This window comes from Mustela nigripes, chromosome 18 (assembly GCF_022355385.1).
Source record: "Mustela nigripes isolate SB6536 chromosome 18, MUSNIG.SB6536, whole genome shotgun sequence".
Taxonomy (NCBI): Eukaryota; Metazoa; Chordata; class Mammalia; order Carnivora; family Mustelidae; genus Mustela; species Mustela nigripes.
Window position 1 is genome coordinate 35,562,625 of NC_081574.1, and position 22,691 is coordinate 35,585,315.

Below are 22,691 nucleotides of genomic sequence, written 5' to 3' on the forward strand. Positions count from 1 at the left end.
AAAAGACCTCGAATAGCCAAAGGGATATTGAAAAAGAAAGCCAACATTGGTGGCATCACATTTCCGGACTTCAAGCTCTATTACAAAGCTGTCATCATCAAGACAGCATGGTACTGGCACAAAAAAAGACACATAGATCAATGGAACAGAATAGAGAGCCCAGAAATAGACCCTCAACTCTATGGTTAACTAATCCTCGACAAAGCAGGAAAGAATGTCCAATGGAAAAAAGACAGCCTCTTCAATAAATGGTGCTGGGAAAATTGGACAGCCACATGCAGAAAAATGAAATTGGACCATTTCCTTACACCACACAAAAAAATAGACTCAAAATGGATGAAGGACCTCAGTGTGTGAAAGGAATCCATCAAAATCCTTGAGGAGAACACAGGCAGCAACCTCTTCGACCTCAGCCACAGCAACATCTTCCTAGGAACATCGCCAAAGGCAAGGGAAGCAAGGGCAAAAATGAACTATTGGGATTTCATCAAGATCAAAAGCTTTTGCACAGCAAAGGAAACAGTTAACAAAATCAAAAGACAACTGACAGAATGGGAGAAGATATTTGCAAACGACATATCAGAGAAAGGACTAGTGTCCAGAATCTATAAAGAACTTAGCAAACTCAACACCCAAAGAACAAATAATCCAATCAAGAAATGGGCAGAGGACATGAACAGACATTTCTGCAAAGAAGACATCCAGGTAGCCAAAAAACACATGAAAAAGTGCTCCATATCACTCGGCATCAGGGAAATACAAATCAAAACCACAATGAGATATCACCTCACACCAGTCAGAATGGCTAAAATCAACAAGTCAGGAAATGACAGATGCTGGCGAGGATGCGGAAAAAGGGGAACCCTCCTACACTGTTGGTGGGAATGCAAGCTGGTGCAGCCACTCTGGAAAACAGCATGGAGGTTCATCAAAATGCTGAAAATAGAACTGCCCTATGACCCAGCAATTGCACTACTGTGTATTTACCCTAAAGATACAAACGTAGTGATCCAAAGGGGCACGTGCACCCGAATGTTTATAGCAGCAATGTCCACAATAGCCAAACTATGGAAAGAACCTAGATGTCCATCAACAGATGAATGGATTAAGAAGATATGGTATATATACACAATGGAATACTATGCAGCCATCAAAAGAAATGAAATCTTGCCATTTGCGACAACATGGATGGAACTAGAGCGTATCATGCTTATCGAAATAAGTCAAGCAGAGAAAGACAACTATCATATGATCTCCCTGATATGAGGAAGTGGTGATGCAACATGGGGGCTTAAGTGGGTAGGAGAAGAATCAATGAAACAAGATGGGATTAGGAGGGAGACAAACCATAAGTGACTCTTAATCTCACAAAACAAACTGAGGATTGCTGGGGGGAGGGGGTTTGGGAGAAGGGGGTGGGATTATGGACATTGGGGAGGGTATGTGCTTTGGTGAGTGCTGTGAAGTGTGTAAACCTGGTGATCCACAGACCTGTACCCCTGGGGATAAAAATATATGTTTATTAAAAATTAAAAAATTATTAAAATAAATTTCATTTCCAGAGTCCACCCTAGTTAGACTCAAGAGGTGTCCCAAACCAGAAGCTTGACTCTCATGTAGATGCTCCAGGATGATCAAATGGGCCATTTCACAGAAAGTCTGGGGTTGTGTTTCCATCTCTTATCTGTGCAGTACCAAGAACACAGTAGCTATGTTTCTCCTTTTGTTACACATCTTTCTGGACACAGAGCTAGGTGATCAAGGGTTGCCTTTTGGGTAGCAGCCATTAAAAAGTGGTATCTCAGACAACTTTTAAAGCTCCTCTTTGGAAGAGATTGACATTCTAGAGTACAACAGATGGAGAGAACCAAATGAGCACCTACTATCTTAAAGGTTGGGGTGTCCGATGAGAGTTCAACCCTTTATTCCTCAGGGAGAAACTCCTGATTTCATGTCCCTCCCAGTTATGGGTTGGTATTGGAGGGGTGGCCATTACAGAAAGATGTAAGATTGTGTCTTAGCCTCTCCTTCCCACTCAAATATGGGCTTTTTCTCATTTGCCCAATATGTAGGAGCCCTCAGCTAATTTTTGTATTTTTTAGAGGAAAATGTTCCCTACATAGCTGTGGATTTGTTGTGTCTGTGGGAGAACATGAGTTCAGATTCTTCCTATGTTGCCTTCTTGATCCAGAACCTCTACAATAAATAATTCTTGACATCTCCTTTTTGCTCAGTCATAAGAAACTGCTATTGATTATTGTAAAATTTTTCATTTCCCAAACATCACTACACTCTCTATATATTTATATTTATTTTATTTATTTTTTAAAAATTTTATAATTTTTATTATCCATACTGAAGGAACCAATTAAGAATATATTTAATTACAGTTATTATAAAACCCCAATTCCCACGTCATGAATGCATGAGCAGGCTCTTTCCTACATTCCTATATTATATCCTGGACTTCTTCCTCTGACTGATTCTTTAGCCTCACTCTGTATTACTTCTTTTTCTTATATCTAAAAACATTCTTGTTTATAGTCCTAACTAGTAATTTTTTTCAATTTTATTCTCCCTGCAACCTTCTTATTTCAGTCTGCCAAGGTTTTTGAGCTTGTTATCCAAGTATTACTTCACTTCGTTTGACTGAAAAGTTTTCAATGAGCTCTTTAATAACCAGATTCATTCATTCCCTTTCAGATCCCAACATAATTATTTCCATAATTATTCCTAGACCACTTTATCAGAATTTTTTCCTCCCCATATTTTCCCTATTCATTTTCCTCTTAGCAGCTATCATTAACTGTTTAGATTTTGTTTGTTCTTATGTCTTATGTTTATATGTTTTTATGTTCTTATGTCCAGTTTTTAATTTTCTGTCCCTGACGGACAAATATATATAGGACTTATCTACCTTGTTTATCACTTGTAAATCAAACACAATAATCAGGACATAGTAGACACTCATTAAAAATGCATTATTACACAGAATACAGAATGATTGAGCACATTTTCTACAATATAAAATACTCACTTCCTTCACTAAGCATTAAATAAGTGCATGTTTATTTAATAAATATATTCTTAATCAGGTTATACTGAAAGATATTTTGCATTAAAAATACTGTAAACATTTCCCATATGAAGATATAGATTTGACAAAAATAAAACCTTACATTGCTTTGCTGTTCATTATGCATGTAGTTCCTGGGCAGTAACAAGTGAAGATGTCATTATTATATGTTAATCCCAGACTAACTCCAAGCAACTGTGTCATAACAACTGAAAATGCTTCTAAAGTTATTGTCTGTGGATACTAAAAAGAAAAAAAATCAGAATTGTTATCTAAGTTGTTTCATTACCTATTTTATCTTGTCAAGTAAATGCAAATACAAATTAAAAAAAGAACCAGTATACCGAAATTAATTATTTGCTTAAAAATATGGACAAATAGGTAAATTTTGTTATTATCTTTGAGTAATAGCATTTTTATCCAAATAGCATTGAGAAATAATAATTAAGATTAATGTAATCTCATGATTTTATGACTTTATTGATATAAATCTTATTTTTTATTTTTTAAATTTGGTTTTAATTTATTTTTATTATTTATTTGTTTGTTCACTTATTTATTTAAGAGACAACCAATGTGGGGCTTGATCTCATGACTCTGAAATCATGACCTGAGCCAAAATCAAGAGTTGGACACTTAATTGACTGAGCTACCCAGGTCCCCCTAATTTCTTTTTAAATTGAGAAAATAAGCATTGCTTCAGTAACTATATTACTTTCCAAATGAACCCTCAGAAAAAACACAGAGATTCTTAAGGGCTGACTCAGCAATTAGTTTTCACTTCAGAAATAGTTTTTGGGAAGAAAATCAAATTAACTTTTTTCTAAAGGCAGAATATTAATATCTGGCAAGTAGCATTTCTTTCATCTTAAAAACTAAAACTTGAGAATTAATGATATTAGAAACATAGAAACCTCTGGTAATCAATGATCTTTGCATTATTTCCATAAATAATGCCTTTTATGGAATGTCACAGAATAATAATACAGTAAAATATACAGTATAATAAAGGATAAACAGTATTTAATCTTTTCTTCAAGTGTCTTCTTTCACTAACAAATATTAGATTCCTCTATATCTTCTAGTGGGTTAATGAGACACTTCTTAAATCACTGAATAATATTTCTTTATATGTATTTATTCCAGTGTGTTTATCCATTCACTTATTAAAAGACATCTTATTTCCTTCCGATTTTTGGTAATTATGAATAAAGTTGCTATAAATATTCATGTACAGGATTTTGTGTGGATATGTTTTCAACTCATTTGAGTGACTGTTAAGAGGACAAGTGGGGGAAACTGCCAAATGGTCTTCTTCATTCTTTGTGAATGAGCGTTTCTGTTGCTCTACATCCTCACAACATTTTGTGTTACCAGTGTTTTGCACTTCCAGCGCAAAGCCGAGAAGGACTGGTAAGTTACATTATTGCCTTGTTTCTTATCTCACTGGGAAAGCATTTATTTTCTCACCATTGAGGTGTTAACTGTAGGTTTTTTTCTAGATGTTCTTTCATATTTTAAGGAAGTTCCCTTCTAGACCTCCTTTCCAAAATTTCATCACAAATGGTGTTGGATTTGTCAAATTCTTTTTCTGCATCTATTGATATGATCAAAGAAATTTTTCTATTACAGCTTATTGATAGACTTGGTTACATTTACTAGATTTTCAAATGATGAACTAGCCTTATGTATCTGAATAAATTCTGGATATATATATATATATATATATATATATATATATATAAACAAGGAGATTTAAACTATTGTAAAAATTTCTAGAGATGAAAAGGACAATAAATGAACTCAAAAATTTAAGGAAGTTATTTAAAATCAAATTTGATCAGGCAGAAGAAGAAATCAGACCTGAAGACTGATCATTTGAAATCATCCAGTGAGAGAAATAAAAGAAAAAAAAATGAAGGATGTAAAAAGAACTTATTGACATCAAAAAGCAGACCAATGTATGCATTATTCCTATAACGAGTTTCAGAGAGAGAAGAGAGAAAGAAATGGACAGAAAGGAAGTTCATTTGGAGAAATAATGACCACAAACTTCAGAAATCTGAGTTAACATACAAAAGAAGCTCAACAAATTCCAACCAGGATAAATCCAGAGAGACTCACAAAGATTCCCATTAGCCAAAGACAAGGAGACAATCCTGAAAGCAGAAAGACAGAAGTGACTTGTCACATATAAGGGAGTTCTCATAAGATTATCAGTAGATTTCTCAGGAGAAACGCTATAGGACAGAAGGGTTTGGGATGAATACTTTCAAGTGCTTAAAGGAACTGTCAATCACAATTATTGTATCAGGTAAAACTGCATTTCAAAATATAATGCAGATATGAACACTTTTTCAAAAAAATAAAAGCTGAGATAATGAAAAAAAGTTAATTACCACTCAATCTGATCTATAAGAAATATTAAATGGAGACTGTCATGTTGAAGAGAGAATGCTAGACAGCAACTTAAAGCCAAAAAAGAAATTATAAAGTTCTCTAATATAGGTAAATACATGGAAAAATGTAATAACATGCATTATTGTAATTTTGGTGGATAAATTCACTTTTAAATATTGTATAGAATTGGAAGGACAAATACCAAAACAAAATAAATCCTATAATCTATGGTGTAACATAAAGTGTGGAGTAGAATTGTGAGTAGTGCTTTTGTATGCAATCAAAGTTAAGCTATTAATAGAAATTGAGAAAAAATAATCCCCAAATTAATATGGAATCTTAAGGGACCCTAAATAACCATGCTAATTTCAAAAAAGAAGAATAGAGTTTAAGGATACACATTTCCTGATTTTAAACATATTATAAAGCAAAGTAACCAAAACAGTATGGTACTGGCATAAAGACAGACATATATATCACTGAAATAGACAGCCTAGAAATAAACCCTTGCATATATGGTTAAGTGATCTATAAAAGGGTGCCAAGATAACATAATGCAGAAAGGACAGTCTCTTCAACAAGTATACTCAATGGAGAAAATATAGCTTTTTCAATAAACGGTGATGGGAACACTGGATATGCACATACAGAAGAATAAAGTTAGACCTCCATCACCATATACAAAAATTAATTCAAAATAGCTTAAAAATCTAAATGTTAGACCCCAAACTATAAAACTCCTAAGAGAAACATGGGGGGAATCCTCATGACATCATGTTTGACAATGATTTCTTAGATATTATGCCAAAAGCACAGGCAACGAGAGCAAAAATGGACAAATGGGACTACATCAAACATAAAACTTATGTGCTTCAAAGAACATGATTAACAGAGCATAAAGGCAACTTAAAAAATGAGGGAAAAAATTTGCACATCAAATACCTGATAACATATTAAAATCCAAAATATAAAGAGCTCCTATAATCCAAGAATAAAAAACATCAAATTCATATAAACCAATTTAAAAATGGACTAAAGACTTGAAAAGACATTTCTCCAGAGAGGATATACAAAAGTCTAAAAAGTATATGAAAAGATAATCATAGAAATGCAAATCAAAACCACATTAAGATATCACCACATGCCCAAAAGAATGGCTACCATTAAAAAAAAAAAAAAGCAACCACAGAAAATAATAGAATAAAAGGTGTTGGTGAGAATGTGATGACTATAATGTGAACTGCTGGTGAAATTATACAATTCCACAACCCCTCTCAAAATCAGTATGATAGCTCAAAATATTAAAGATAGGATTACCATATGATCTAACAAACCGACTTTTGTATTTTTATCCAAAATAACTGAAATCAGTATCCATAAAGAGATATCTGCACCTCCACGGTCATTGCAGCATTATTTATGATAGCCAAGACATTGAAAACACTTAAGTGTTTATTGACAGAAGAATGGAAAAATAAAATGTCACTGACACACACACAGAATGGAATATTATTCAGCCATAAAAAGAATGATATCCTGCTATTTGTAATGACACAGATGAACTTAGATGGTACTATACAAGAGAAATAAGCCAGGCATATGAAGTCAAATACTGTATGATCATCATTGTATGTGGAATCCAAAAATATCAAACTCACAGAAACAGACAGTAGAATGGTGGATGCCAGGGTTTGGAAAATGGGGCCATGTTGGTGAAAAGGTACAAAGCTACAGATATGCAAGATGAAAGGTTCTGGAGATCTATTACACACAACAATGGAACAAACTTAACACTACTATAAGATAGTAAATTTCATGTTCTGTGTATTTTACCACACACACACACACAAACACACACACACACACACATACACACAAACTTTCAAAAATTATAATATTTTAGTTTAAAAATCCAAATAAAAGTTATTTTATAGAAATATGTCACAACAGCATGGTAAATATACTATATGTACTTTGGCTCCTTGAAGTGGATATTAACTTGCAAAATGTGATATAATTACTGAATAGATGGGAATAAAATGCATACCAGAGCAATTCCTGCAGCAAACTTTGGATTGCATGCCATTCCATGATATGTTGCTCCTACATAATTAGGATGATCCCTATAACTAAACAACAAAATTTTTCTTGTAAATAAATACATTTTAAATTATTATTAACTTAATGACCTTTTAAAAATTGGATCCCTCAGTAAAGAAAGGTGTTTTTTGAAACTTGCATTTCAGTCCTGTTAATATTGCTCCTGACCTTAAATACCACAGGAAACTCTAATAGATGTATAAATATATCCCATATTGCTTAAGACCTTCAGAATTATGTTTTTATTCTTTCCATTTAATCAAATTATTCAAGCAAAAAGAAAACTTTTGAAAGTTACAATACATATAGTTATATAGCTACACACTGGGTCAGTATATAAAACCAGAAGGTAACCATATTACTATTTAAATGTTTGCATTTTAACTATCTTTATATGCAATTACTTCATTCTGTTAACTAATTTATATTTTATTTAGTGTTAAAACAATGTTTTCAATTATTTACCTCTGAGAAAATCTTTAAAATCCTTGAGGCCCCATATTTCTCCCCAGGCTTTCCAAATTTTCAAGTTTACTACATTTCCATGGGTAAACAGTTTACTCTGAGAATAATGGTCTGTCATGATTTAGTGTCTTACATTGTTATCAGATTTTTATACTTTGCATTTTGCTAACAGTACACATACAATTTTTGAGGTTTCTTGTCATCATATATAACACATTTTATATATAATTTTGAGAGCTAACACATATCATTTGATAAGCCCTATATCAATGTAAAAATGCACTTACATTAATAAGTATGCCATATCATGAGATCTTTGAAACAAAAATCGTTCTTTCCATGACACAAATCTTTGTAGTACTTCCTCAGCATTCCCCGTAGTTGAAATCTTATTTTGATCAGACCAGAGCTCCAAAGAAGTTAGCTTGACAGTCACTTTAAGCTGGGAAAACATCTAAAAATAGAAGATACACCGCATACAGGTTAGGTCTTCATAAGTATTATATTACTTCTCTATACATAACGCTAATATATTCAATTTATTCATTTTTGTAGATGGAATCCATTGGTGGTTGAAACTAGTTGGTAGGAGTAAACTTTTTAATAAAATTGCAAATGCTATTTATAAATATAAATATAAATGTTATTGCATTAGTAGGAATATTTAATATTTAAACATAAATACTTACAATGTTGATAAGACCAAAGATATGGACAACTTTCTCAGCTGCAACTGCCACTTCAGAGCCCATATAATCAAACTGAAAGACAAATTTCATTTCACTATTGAAAATTACTAAACTACCACATTTTAAATGGATATAAAATGTTAGAATAAGGTAGTACTCAGTGAAAGGAAAAAAACAGAATTAAGAGTTATCAATTGCTTAGGAAGTTTTAGGCTTCAACCTGTGGAGCTTACGTATTAATCAATAATATTAAAATGAGAAGGTTGTGATTATTTTCCTCTTCACCCATGAAGGGTTGAAAGGTAAGTTTCCAAGATTATAAACTACTAAATATAAGAATCGGGACTCAAATCTCTAATGTATTAAGTCATTTTTATCTGTTTTATCTGCCACCATTTATCTTTATTGCAATAAGATAATTTGACTACATATCCTTGATAAACAATGTGCCATAATAATTAAAAAAATTCAAGCAATTGTCCTCATTCAAGGAGACAAAAATCACATATTCTCTCTTAAATACTTTAATTATATGTGTACACATATTTCTAAGTTTTTGCTGAAAACATGAAAAGTGGCAACATGAGATCTTCAACAACCTGCAGCAGGTCTACTGAGAATTACTAACAGAAAATAAAATTTAATGGATAGAGTTGTCTGATATAGACAAAAGAGATGTTATACTCCTGGGTCTCTAGAAACTATTTGTACTTTGCTATTTCTCTGTATGTAATCTTTCCCAATAAGTCATATTGTATATTTACACCATGCAGCATGTGTGGCATAAATGAAGCCTTATTTGTATATATATCTATATACGTATTAAAATGTATATACATTTTCAAATATATATGGAAGTTTTATATAAATTGACCCATCTTGAAAAGTTATTTGAATATAAAATATTGAGTGTCACTTAGATCACATTGTCCAACTATAATGCAATCATGCTACGGTAGACCTGATAAAAAATATTTTAACAATGTTATTTCTCCTTACATGGGTAACTCTATTGTGGCTATATAAGATAATGATCTTATTCTAGGTAAATTCACACTGGGAAAAAAGCTCCATGATGCAATTTACAACTTTTAAATAGAGCACAAGTGATAATGGGGTAGAGTATTAATAAATCTGAGTAAAGAGAGTGTAAGTATTTTTGTCTTACTCTTATTCTTGTAACTTTTTTGTAAGTTTGAAAATATTTCCAAATAAAATATTTATAAAGTGAAGATAAAATAAAAATGATTTCAGATGAGCAAAAGCTGAACCAAATTCATCAGGCTAAACAGAATTTTCAGAAACACAGACTTATAAGAAGGAAAGAAGAGCTTTGAAAATGGTAAACATGAGGCAAAGGATAAAAGGAAATATTTACATCTTTAAATAATTTTTTATAAAAACTACAGGAAAAAATAGGCAAAATAATAAAGAAAAAAATTTAATTTTATTATCAGGAGATAAATTTTATGCACACATTTCCTGTTTTTTAAATATATATATATATATGTATGTTCTTATACTTTTGTTTTATATATATGCTATTTTGTAAGTTATTTTATAATGTTTTCCCACATGCTAATGAAATGTTTCCATTTAATTTTAACATTTTCTTAGTGTCTGATTAAATTATGGCACATATTGACAGACCTTATACAAAAATACCAGTGATAATGAAAAGGATTTGTTCATTGCTACCCATAATGACTTTGCTAAAACTGATTATATAAACAGAAACGTCCCTAACTGGGGTTCCTGGGTGGTTCAATTGGTTAAGCATCTGCCCTTGGCTCAGGTCATAATCTCGAAGTCCCAGGATGGAGACTCACTTTGGGCTTTGAATCAGCTTCTCCCTTTGCTCCTCACCCCACTCATGCTCTCTCTCTCTCAAATAAATAAATAAATTCTTTAAAAAAAAAGTTCCATAACTAAATGAATATCCCTAGGACTACTTCTTCCCATTTTTAAAATATAAAATTTCTATCAAAGAATCCAAGAGAATCCAAGAAATTATAAAGCATAAAATAATCCTAAAAAAATTATTTTAACAACAGGAATCTCCAATTGAATATTGAATCTTCAATATTTGGAGTGAATCTAGAAATATATGCAGCTCATTATAACTGACTGGATTATAATGTAGTAGAACACTCCCATACCACAAATTATACATTTTTGCTAGAATTCTATATTGATTTTGAAATCAATATTATGCATACTAGTCCCCCCAATGCAAAGGTGATTGACATTTCTTTATGTCCTACTACACTCAGACACATATTTTGAATGGAGTAAAATATATCTGTATTTCAACAAGTGGAATATTTATTTTCATGCTCCCTTTGAATTTAAACACAAAACAAAGATATTATCAATATCAATAATGCATACCAAAGCTTTATCCATAATGATTTGTATTTTCAGAATTTTTTTCAAAAGTTCATCTGAATCTTTCTGCAAAACAGAGGACATGAATTAAATAAAATTAAAATAAAACATTTTATAAGAAAAAAATCTTATATTGCTTCTCTCACACATTATATATATATATATATATATATATATATATATACATATATATGTGTGTGTATACACACACACACACACACACAGAAAGAGATAGACAGACAGATGATGATAGACAAATAGGTAGATGATAGATATATGCGATAGTTTGCTACAGATACATAAAGGTACAGATATAGGTAATAGGAAAATAAGAGGATGGAGGCCCCTGAAAGAATTAGTAGGTGAGATTCCAAATTAAAATTTTGGGAATAAATCAAAGCTTTTACCTTATATGCTTTATAGTTAGAATCCTCAAAAAAGTTGGTGAAATGAGGGAGAACCCATGTTTCCTTTTTCTCAAAACCTTTGTCTTAGACCTTCCTCCAGCCTTCAAGCTAAATTAACTCCCATCATCTTTCCCCCAAACATTGCTTTTAATTTCTCATTATTTTTATACTTTTAACTATTTAACTCTAAAACAGTTATATTAATTGATACTAATGTGTACACCCATGTAACTGTTTCTGTAATTAAGATAATTTCTGTAATTAAGAATGTTTCCATCACACTCTTCCAAGTCAAGAGCCCACATGACTCAAGGCAATCAATGATCTGCTTTCTCTCACCATAGGTTAGAATAATCTATTCTAAAACTGGAATCATATGCTACATACTCATATCTGGCTTTTTTCACTCAGCATTCATCTGTTACATTGTGATTTTAATAATTCACTAATGTTTATTGTTAAGTAGTGTGCCATTTTAGAAATATATCCCAATTTGTTTATACATTTACCTGTTGATCATAACTTGGATTATTAAGAAATTGTAGCTATTATAAATAAGACTATGCATATCCATGTAGCAGTCTTTTCGCAATTATGTTCTTTAGTTTTTCTTGGAATATCCTCAAAAATGGAATACCTAAGTCATACAGTAATTGTGTATAAAGTAGGACAAAAATGCCAGATTGCTTTCTAAAACAGTTTGATCACTCTGCATTTTTACGAAGAACTAAAAAGAGTGCCAATTACTCTACATTTTTTCCTGCATTTGGTATTATCAGTATTTCTCATTGTACCCAATCCTATTGGTCTGTAGAGTTATCTCATTGACATTTAAATTTGCAGTTCCCTGATGATTAATGAATGATATTGAACATCTTTCCCAATGAACATCTTTTACAGGCTTGTGTCTCATTAATTTGGTTTTTCTTAAGTTTCCTATAAATTTTATGTTTAACCTTAACATTTAAGTCTATGCTTTAATTCAATTTTCCTGAATAAGGGCCAGAATTGATTTTATTTCTGTGAATATCCAGTCTTTTAGCACCACTCATTCAATAGATCATTTCTAGTCTTCCAAAGTCCTTATTAGTACCTTTGTGGAAAATCAATCAGCCAATAGCATGTGGGTCTATTTCTGATCTACTACTGATCTATATGTCAACATTTATGTCAATAATAATATGCATATCTAGGGACACTTGGGTGGCTCAGTTGGTTAAGCAGCTGCCTTCGGCTCAGGTCATGGTCCCAGCGTCCTGGGATCGAGTCCCACATCGGGCTCTTTGCTTGGCAGGGAGCCTGCTTCTCCCTCTGCCTCTGCCTGCCATTCTGTCTGCCTGCACTTGCGCTCTCTCCTTCTCTCTCTCTGATAAATAAATAAAATCTAAATAATAATAATAACAATATGCATATCTATAGCAGAGGTCCACAAACTATGCCCCGAGATATAGCCACCTACCTTATAAAAAAATTTTATTGGAAAAGAGTCACCCCCATTTGTTTATACATCTTTTATGCTGTTTTCATGCCACAAAGGCTAGGTGAAGTAGCTGCAACAGACCACCTGCCCCACAAATCTTAAATATTTACACTGTCGCCCGTTAAGAAAAAAACAATGTAAGTCCTTCATTTTGTTCTTGTTTTTTAAAACCATGTGAGTAATCTATGATCTTTGCATCTCTCCTTATAAAATTGAGAACCAATTTCCACAAAAAATGTTTTCTGGAATTTCAACTGGGATTACACTGACTCTACAGATCCATTTGGGTTAACTAAACATTTTAACATCAATTTCTTTCTTTCTTGTGACCCTGCTAGACTCTCTTTTTAGTTCTGATAACTTTGGTGGAAATTGTATAATATTTTCTATGTACTGAGTTAGGCCACTTAAAAAAAAAAAAAGACATTACTTTTCTTTCAACACTGTATGCCCTTTATTTTTTCTCCTATTGAAACTCTAGGAAAAAGTTGGCTGGAAACAGTGAGGGCAGACAGCCTTGCATTATTCCTAATCTTACAGGCTATTTTAGTCAGTTCAAGCTCTTATAAATATGCCATAAACTAGGTGGCTTAAACAATGTACCCTTACTTCTCACAGTTCTGGAGGCTGGGAAGTTCAAGATAAAGGCACCAGCAGGTGCGGTGTGAGGACAGCAAATGGCTATCTTCCTCTTATACGCTCACGTGAGGGACATGGACAGATAATGGATGTTTTCTACATTCTAGTTTTTATCATGAATGGGTGTTGAATTTGACCAAATGGCATTTCTGGAACTATTGATATGGTCATGTGTCTTTCTACATAAATCTGTTAAATTGTTTCATTCCTGTTCTGCTCTACTCATTTAAATAATAGTGCCTCAAAGTCCCATAGATACTATAGTCTCAAAATTCTTGAAAAAGTATGAATATTTTTAAACTATAATGGCAACTTGACTAGATAAAAAATTGTTGGGATTTTTATGCCTTCCAGAGAAGCCACTAGATATACATATATACTCTAGATATACATTACACACTATCTTATAAGCACTTCATTTGTCAAAGGCTAAAGCCAGTCTATTTCTCTACTTTTATGGGTGATTTTGAGGCCAAGATGCCTTTGAGATTGTTCATTATCTACTTATAAAGTCTAATATATTAATCATATTGTATCTCAAGTTGACAGGTTTCTTAAGAATTTTTTTTTAATTCAGGAGTATTTTTAGAAATTTTATTCTTTAATAGAAATATCTTGGGTGCTACTTTATTCATTAATGATATTTTTACTATCTTGAATTGCCATTATCAGCATTTCATACTCAGTTATTCAGGGTTCCCCAGAAAAACAGGACCAGTAAGATGTATATGATTATTTCTTATAATTAGATTTATTGTAAGGAATTGAATCACATGTTATGGAGGGTTAGCAAGTTCAAAAGCTAGAAAGAAAAGGCCAGTAGGCTGGAAACCTAGTAAGAACTGACATTATACTTTAGGTCTAGAAATCATCAATTCAGAGATCCAGGGTGAGCTGACGCTACAGTTTCAGTACAAAGGTAATCATCTGGAGAATTCTTTCTTACTAAGGGTGTGGTCAGTCCTTTTGCTACATTCAGGACTTCACCTGATTGCACGAGGCCCATCCACATTATGGAGGACGTTCTGCTTTATTCAAAGTTCACTGTTTTAGATTAATCTTATTCAGAAACGACCTCACAGGGGCACATGGGTGACTCAGGGGGTTAGAGCCTCTGCCTTCAGCTCAGGTCATGATCCCAGAGTCCTGGGATCGAGCCCTGCATCAGGCTCTCTGCTCTATGGGGAGCTGGCTTCCCCCTCTCTCTCTCTGCCTGCTGCTCTGCCTACTTGTGATCTCTCTCTGTCAAATCTTTAAAAACAAACAAACACACACAAACAAAATGACTTCACAGGAATTCCCAGAAAAAATAACTATCTGGGCCATGTGGCCCTGTCAAGTTGACATAAATTGTAAGTTGGGGTTTTACCACAATGTCTACCATTATTCAGTAGTTCTTTTATCAATGTCTTTCATTTTATTTTTCACTTACATTTATTTCCTGAGCACTTTCAAGGAATTTTTAAACAGACTGTATGAAGGTAGACCATTAAACTACTACTGAACATATCTCTGGGGTCATATTCTCTGGGTTTGAGTTTTAATGCTACATTTACCAGAGAATTTCCCAAGATAATAATTTAAATACTCTAAATCTCTATTTCCTGATATATAAAGGGAGATAATGGTAACATTAAAATGGTTTAAAGAACTGGAAAGATTGGCTATATGTATAATTTTTATATATATGTACATATATATTTATATACACACACACACACATATAAAGCTCTTAGAACAATATGTGGCACCTATAGGCAGTATATACAGTCTTTTCATTCAATTTGGATTTTGTGTTTTTCTATCCTATATTTTATGTTTATATTTCATATACTCCATGTTTATTCCTTTCAAATTATTATTATTTTAGAATATATATAGTTCTTTCAAGCCAAACGAATCTTGAACAGTGGGTGGGGATTAATGACTTTTATTACACTTTTGCTTTATTATAAGAAATTGCCAATCATGGGTTGCCTGGATGGCTCAGTTGGTTAAGTGTCTGCCTTCAGCTCAGGTCACGATTCCAGGGCCCTGGAATCAAGTCCCGCATTGGGCTACTTGCTGAGCAAGTCCCAAGTCAGGCTTCCTGCTCAGTGGGGAGTCTGCTTCTCCCTCTGCCTGCTGCTCCTCAGCTTGTGTGCTCTCTCTTTCTCTGACAAATAAAATCTTGAAAGAGAGAGAGAGAGGGAAGGAAGGGAGGGAGGGAGGAAAAAAGGAAGGAAAGAAGGTAAAGAAAGAAAAAAGAAAGAGAGGGCAGGAGGGAGGGAGGAGGGAAAGAAGGAAGGGCCAATTATCTAAAAATGTTTGCATCCTTCTCTAAGAGAAGATGTCAATGAGACACCTGCTCAGGCTCAACTGCATGGAAGGGGATGTACATACCCTTTCCCCCTTACTCTAAAATCAAATAAATTAGTAGGGGGCCCTTACGAGCCCCCATTCAGAGCTAGGAAGGGAATCAACTATTAGAGTTTCATCCACTTTGGTATTTTCATGAGCAAGACGTAAACCTGTTAAACCACTGACAGAATTGTTTGCTTCAACATCTGGTGGCATTTGACGTAATAGTGATTCTCATGAAAAATACAGATTGAGGACGCCTGTTTACACACTTCTTCTATCTTTTCATTTGGTTGAAAGTTCACAATATTTGACAACTATTGTTTTTGGACTTGGTTGTAATTGTGTCTGGCTACTATCTTCAATTAGGATGAGATTAGAGTCTCTTTCTTCCTTTTGTGGTTTGCTTGTTTTATATATTGGGAAGAATATTTCACATTAGGAAGAAATGGTTTTTAGTAAAAACAAAAAACAAAAAACGCTCAATTCTGAAGTTCTAGATTGGTATAGAATTACAGATTGGAAATTATTTTGTTTCACTAATTGCCCCATTGCCCTTCAACTTCCAGTTTTGCTATGGGAAAATTTCATGCCATTCTGCATTCTGGTCATATATAAGAAACCAATTTTTTAAATATCAATCTAGAAATCATCTTAAGTAATTCTTTTTGAAAAGATTTTTTAATTTATTTATTTATTTATTTATTTATTGGAGAGAGAGAGCGAGAAAGCACACAAGCAGGGGCAGAGGGAGAAGAAGGAGCAGACTCCCCACTGAGCAGGGAGCACAATGTGGGGCTCAATCCCAAGACCCTGAGATCATGATCTGAGCTGAAGGCAGAGTCTTAACCAACTGAGCCACCCAGGTGTCCCAGTCTTAAATAATTCTGAGAATTTTTCTTAAATTGTTTTATGAGTTATTCAGTCTAATTTTCTCTATTTATTCATACTGAGACTTCTATCATCCATATTGTTACTTTATTTTTTTTAATGTTTTATTTACTTGAGAGAGAATGAATATGAGGGAGGGCCAGAGAAAAAGGAAGAAGCAAACTTCCTGCTAAGCAGGGACCCCTATGTAGAGTTTTATCCCAAGATCCTGAGATCACCACCTGAGTGGAAACCCAGATGCTGAACCAACTGAGTCTCCCAGGGGGCCAGCCATGTTATTATTTTAATTCCATTCCTTATCTCTCAAATTTCTGTCATCTATCTTTGTCTTTCTTTTTGTGTAATTTCTGGAATTTTATCCTTTGAAATTTCTATTGAATTTTTACATTTTTATTATCCTACTTTTCATTTCCAACAACTGTTACTTATCCACTCAAAGTTATTTTTAAAATATCACTTCATTCTTATTTTGTGGATAAAATATTTTTTCTACCATGTGTCTTCCTCACCCTCCGTATTCTTTGGTACTTCAAACTTGAAAATTTTGATTTATTCATGTCTCTACCTTTCATACTAACTTATTTCATCATATGTTTAGTGCCTCTTCATATTAGCAGTTGAGCATTTAATAGCTTATTTCAACATCTCTATGACTACATATGGAGTTTATGAACTTTTGTCTTTACACAGAGTAATTTTGTCTGGGTTGTTGGTTGGGAAAACCCTACTGTTAATGTGGTTAGTTTTTGTTCTTATTGTTTGTTTTTTATTTTGGCTGGTTTGATTCCCTCCTGAAGAGGAGGTCTTCCAATATACTTCTTAGAATGTGTAACACTGGTTCCCAATATCCAATGTGCCAGGTTTAACTTAATCACACTAGTTTAGTATGGTTTTCCTCCTCTATTGGGAAATACAATAGAACATCCGTGCCTGGTGTCCCCATTTCATAGACTCCCCAAGGAAAACAGCTTTCAACAATCTGTCAGTCTACATCAGAGACAGTTAGTTAAGAAAGGAAATGAAGGTTTCTTACTTACTTACACAACTTACTTTCAACCAGTTATCTTCTTAGGTCCACCTTTAAAAACCCTAGGGGAACTGGACGTGCAATTCCAGAAACATCTGAATAGTACTGCAGTATTTCAAGTTTCCTACAGTCTATCCCAATTACTAGTTTAGAATTCAGGTTCTTAAACCAGCTATCTGCTATTCGTTGTCCATTGTTACTACTCCTTTCCTTTTTTTTTTTTTTTTTTTTTTGGTTTGTTTGTTTGTTTGTTTGTTTCTGTATGTTTTTACCATTTTAAAAATCCATTTTCATTTTAGGGGGGATTAAGGAAGGGATGAGTAAATGCATGTGACCAAGATGCTTTCAACAGAGAAGCCCTTTACAGTATTTTGTTTGGTTTCTATCTACTTTTCAACTCTGGTTATGATGAAGCTGTTTACCTCGTTTATAAGGTTTTTCTGTTTACTTTAAAAACTATACCAATATATCTAAAGTTTAAGCTTTTATTTTTTCTGTTTCTTTTAAAAATCTGATATAGTGAGATTAAGAGTCACTTATGGTTTGTCTCCCTCCCAATCAGGTTGCTGGGGGGAGGGAGTTTGGGAGAAGGGGGTGGGATTATGGACATTGGGGAGGGTATGTGCTTTGGTGAGTGCTGTGAAGTGTGTAAACCTGGTGATTCACAGACCTGTACCCCTGGGGATAAAAATATATGTTTATAAAAAATAAAAAATTAATTAAAAAAATAAATAAAAATAAATAACAATTCAAAAAAAAGGAAAAAAATCTGATATAGTAAAGATATTAATTCTATATATCTGTGCTTGTAAAAGCACTGGTCATATATGAAAGAATGCCTAACCAAACTTAAAGATAAGTCTACTAAATTCAGGATGAAAAACAATTATCGAGTTACTTCATGAAAAATAAAATTCACAAACACATATCAATACTTATTTATCTCCATTCCTGCAGTGATAATTCTGGTTTCTTCTTACGTTCTGAAATTTTTGTCTCTATTTTACTTCATTATTACATTTTGTTTTGTACTCAGATTTTCCATCATTACCTTGCTCCACTACATTAGAAACTATAGTGAGCAACTATTAATAGTAGTAATTTTTATTGATCAGTTTTTTAATTTGTCCACATACTAAGTAATTTCTACTTATAAACTTTTTAAATCTTTAAAATAACTGTATGAATTAGGTATGTAATATCATTATTATTTATTATTATTATTATTTTATAGATAAGAACATTTAAACAGAGAAAGGTTATGTTATTTGCCCAGGTTCTTGTGGGTAAAACAGACAGACTTGGAATTCAAACCAAGGCAATTGGGACAGCATGTTATCTGTATGTTGTCTAATCTCTAACTTCTTGCTGATTCTGGAGGGGGATGACTTCAAGTGCTGTGTTATTTGTCTTTTCCAAAGTTATGTCCATCCCTTCAGGTTCTTCCTCTGCCACAGAGGAGTATTCATGCCTCTTTTAAAGTTTTTCAATTTACTTATGTGATAGTGCTCTATTTCACAAGTGAAAATTGTTTCAATTTTATCTCATATTGTATCTCAATATGCAGGTGATTTCCAGAGTTGGCATAAAGTTTGGGGTCACATTTGAGTTTTATTAAAAATGAAATTTTCATCTCTCTATATAATTACACTTTATCATTTTTTTGAGTTTCAGAAAGTATAGTTTTATTAATCTGTTTTCATACCACTTATCAAAATAAATAAAAGCAAATTGAAGCAATAAGGAGACGGAGTTCATAAAAAATTCTATTCAGGTTTCATTCATAATTATTTTGTTTTACTTCTCTTCAATGTGATATCTAATTGTGATGACAGTGTGTGTGGACAGATACTCATTTATTTAATCACCGATGATAAAATATAAAGTTGTAGAAATGAAGAGGAAGTTAGGATACATATAGATATAGGTATATACATATATATATCTCAAAAAAACCTTGAGAAATATGCTTACCTTTGTATGTAAGCATTTATAGTCAAAGTGTAATTTTTCAAAACTGTGGTACATTCATGCAAACTGGTTACTTAATGTGAAAATATAAATATGCAAATATGACATAATTGTATAAAATATGTACATTTTAAGTTTATGCATATATATATATGAAAAACTATAGAGCAGTATACAACAAAATGATCACAGTGGAGGGGCGCCTGGGTGGCTCAGTGGGTTAAAGCCTCTGCCTTCTGCTCAGGTCATGGTCCCAGGGTCCTGGGATAGAGCCCCGCATGGGGCTTTCTGCTCAGCGGGGAGCCTGCTTCCCCTTCTCTCTCTGTCTGCCTCTCTGCCTACTTGTGATCTCTCTCTCTGAAATAAATAAATAAAATCTTTAAAAAAAAATGATCACAGTGGATACCACAGCAATGTGCATTTACCTTTAGAAAATAACATTATGGTCTATGCTTTCTTCCTTGAAAAATGCATACGTTTAATATTTTAATAGATGCTAACATGCATATTATTTAATTGTAAATAATAGTAAGTGTAACATGATGTGTATTATCCTCTTAATAGCAAAATGGAAATTTCAAAGAGGCATATGTGGTTGTTTCATTTTTTGTTTGAAAAAATATATTTGTAAATCTACATTTGTAACTAGATATAGAAAAAGAATTGGAACAAATAATCCAAAATTCTAAGCACTATTTCTAGATGATGATCTTTGGAATAATTTCTTCCCTCTTTTCTATTTTTAATTTTTTAATCAAATAATAAAGAAAACATGTATTGTCAAGGAAAACATAGACAAACTAATAATAAGCAAATTTGGATATCATTATATTAGTATTATGCAAATTTGGTAACAATGAAACTGTGTTCATATGCATAAAAACACCTCCAATTAGGGAAATGTGAGTACTTTGATTTTTAAATTATATGGGATTGTATCTATTACAGTTTCTAAATACTATGAGTAAACAAAAACATATTTAAAATAAGCATCTTACAACAGAAGGTTTTAGTATAGTATAGTCAATATCAGTTAAATTTTTTTTCCCAAATATAACACATCTCAATGTGAATACATTTATTAAAAGTAACCCAAAGATTTCATAAAAGGAGTTACTTACTTTTGATTTCACAAGGATCTTGTAGGACTTTTGTACCAAATGTGGCATAAGAAAATTTTCTTTTGAGGGAGAAAAATCATTTTTATCATTATTTATTTGATAAAGCATGTGCTCATATACAGCTGTAGATTCCAATGGCTCAATGCCATAACTGACATTCTCCAATTGCAAAGATCCCCTAGATAATTAAACACATAAAAAAAGAAATAAAAAGATAATATAGATTTTCCACTGAGAATATAAATCACCACTAAATAAGAACATTTCATAGAAATTTAATAGTGGTCTTTGTAGTCTAAAGTCTAAGAATCATCCCTTCTTACATGGATAAACTTTCAAACTTAATTTTACCAATTTCTGTCTATTATGTCATTTAGGATTACTGTGGTTTTAGTATGACTGAGGAATGTGAATATTCCTCATACTAGGGGGAGTTTTCCTGCATAAATTCTATGACTGCAAGCCTGGGATGGAGACAAAGAGATAAGAAAAATGATAAGAGGAGGAAGAGATAAGTATATGAGAAGAAATAACCAAAGCCTATTTTCTTTGCTTTCACTCTATCCTTCAAGATGTTTCTAAAAATTAAAGAGTCATGCAAAATTTTCAATCATGTACGCCTCTGGAATATGCCATTACCTGAGTCCAGAACAGATGCTAAGCGTCACAGCTGATTTTGGAACTTCTGTGGCATATCCTTGATAAAAGCAATGGCCCTAAATGGGAGTATATGAAGATACATTTATGAATGATTTTAAATAAAGTTTTGGTTTACCGTTACTTCCTAGTCATCATCAAACATTCAGATTTACTCATTACCATATATTATTCACCAGATATCCCACTTCCTTGTTACCTACCCATAGCCTATTTCTCTTAAACCACTTTTACCTACAAGTAATGACTCTTGCTTTTCTTCTGCAAAATAATTCTTGCTATAATTCTAAGTTTTTGAAGAATAACTTTCTTATCTTTTCTTTCTCAGCCACAATTTTCTTGTTTTTTTTTCTAACTTGTAAACATTTTTTCTGCTTTACTCTGTTCTATGATCTTAGTTTATTTTACAGTATTATGTTTAATGACTCAGATTTTTTTCTTCTATCAGGTTAATTTTTTTATTTGAGTATAGTTGACATTCTTGAATATATAATCTATAACTCCTAACTCAATATAAATAATATTAATTTGACTTCCAATGTTAACATTTCACTTTTTTTCTAAGTTACCCAAAAGTATCCTGATATTTCCTCATTTTTATTTGTCTTTAATATCTCACCATATTATTCAACCTATTTAATATTTCACCATCATTAGTTCAAGCTCTCTGTACCATGAACTTTCACAGCATGAGTTTATCCAGGCCTGCCCCTAATATTCTCATTCAGTGAATATTCCCTTTTCCTGCCTTAAAAATTTGCTGATATCTAGAGTCCAACCTATTCCTTTAATGCTGTGCTATAAAAACTTCAGTGTTATCACATTCTCACCTATGAGTTAGTTTATATGTTATTCCTCCCAGATATACCTCTCCATCAGGAACCATCTTTCTGGTCAGAGTTTTAGCCTTTATTTTGTTAAAACAGGAAGCCCTGAACCCTCCATCCCTAAAAAAACAAAAGCAAAAACAAAAACAAAGCAAAACAAAACAAAAACAAAAACAAAAACAAAAAAACTAATTCAGCAGCAATTCACAGACA

At 32.7% G+C, this 22,691-nt stretch overlaps 1 protein-coding gene across 1 annotated transcript in view; it reads right to left on the reverse strand.

Annotated features, from left to right (window-relative positions):
* The window catches only part of LOC132006452 (A disintegrin and metallopeptidase domain 3-like), an 85,850-nt gene that overhangs the window by 41,479 nt on the left and 21,680 nt on the right, over nt 1-22,691 (reverse strand). Inside the window, exons 4-10 of the mRNA XM_059384220.1 lie at nt 21,634-21,710; nt 20,995-21,172; nt 11,122-11,184; nt 8,731-8,802; nt 8,329-8,495; nt 7,524-7,605; nt 3,180-3,319 (exon numbers count right to left, since the gene is read on the reverse strand). Coding sequence (XP_059240203.1) covers nt 3,180-3,319; nt 7,524-7,605; nt 8,329-8,495; nt 8,731-8,802; nt 11,122-11,184; nt 20,995-21,172; nt 21,634-21,710 — 779 coding nt within the window. The remainder of the gene's footprint in view (nt 1-3,179; nt 3,320-7,523; nt 7,606-8,328; nt 8,496-8,730; nt 8,803-11,121; nt 11,185-20,994; nt 21,173-21,633; nt 21,711-22,691) is intronic.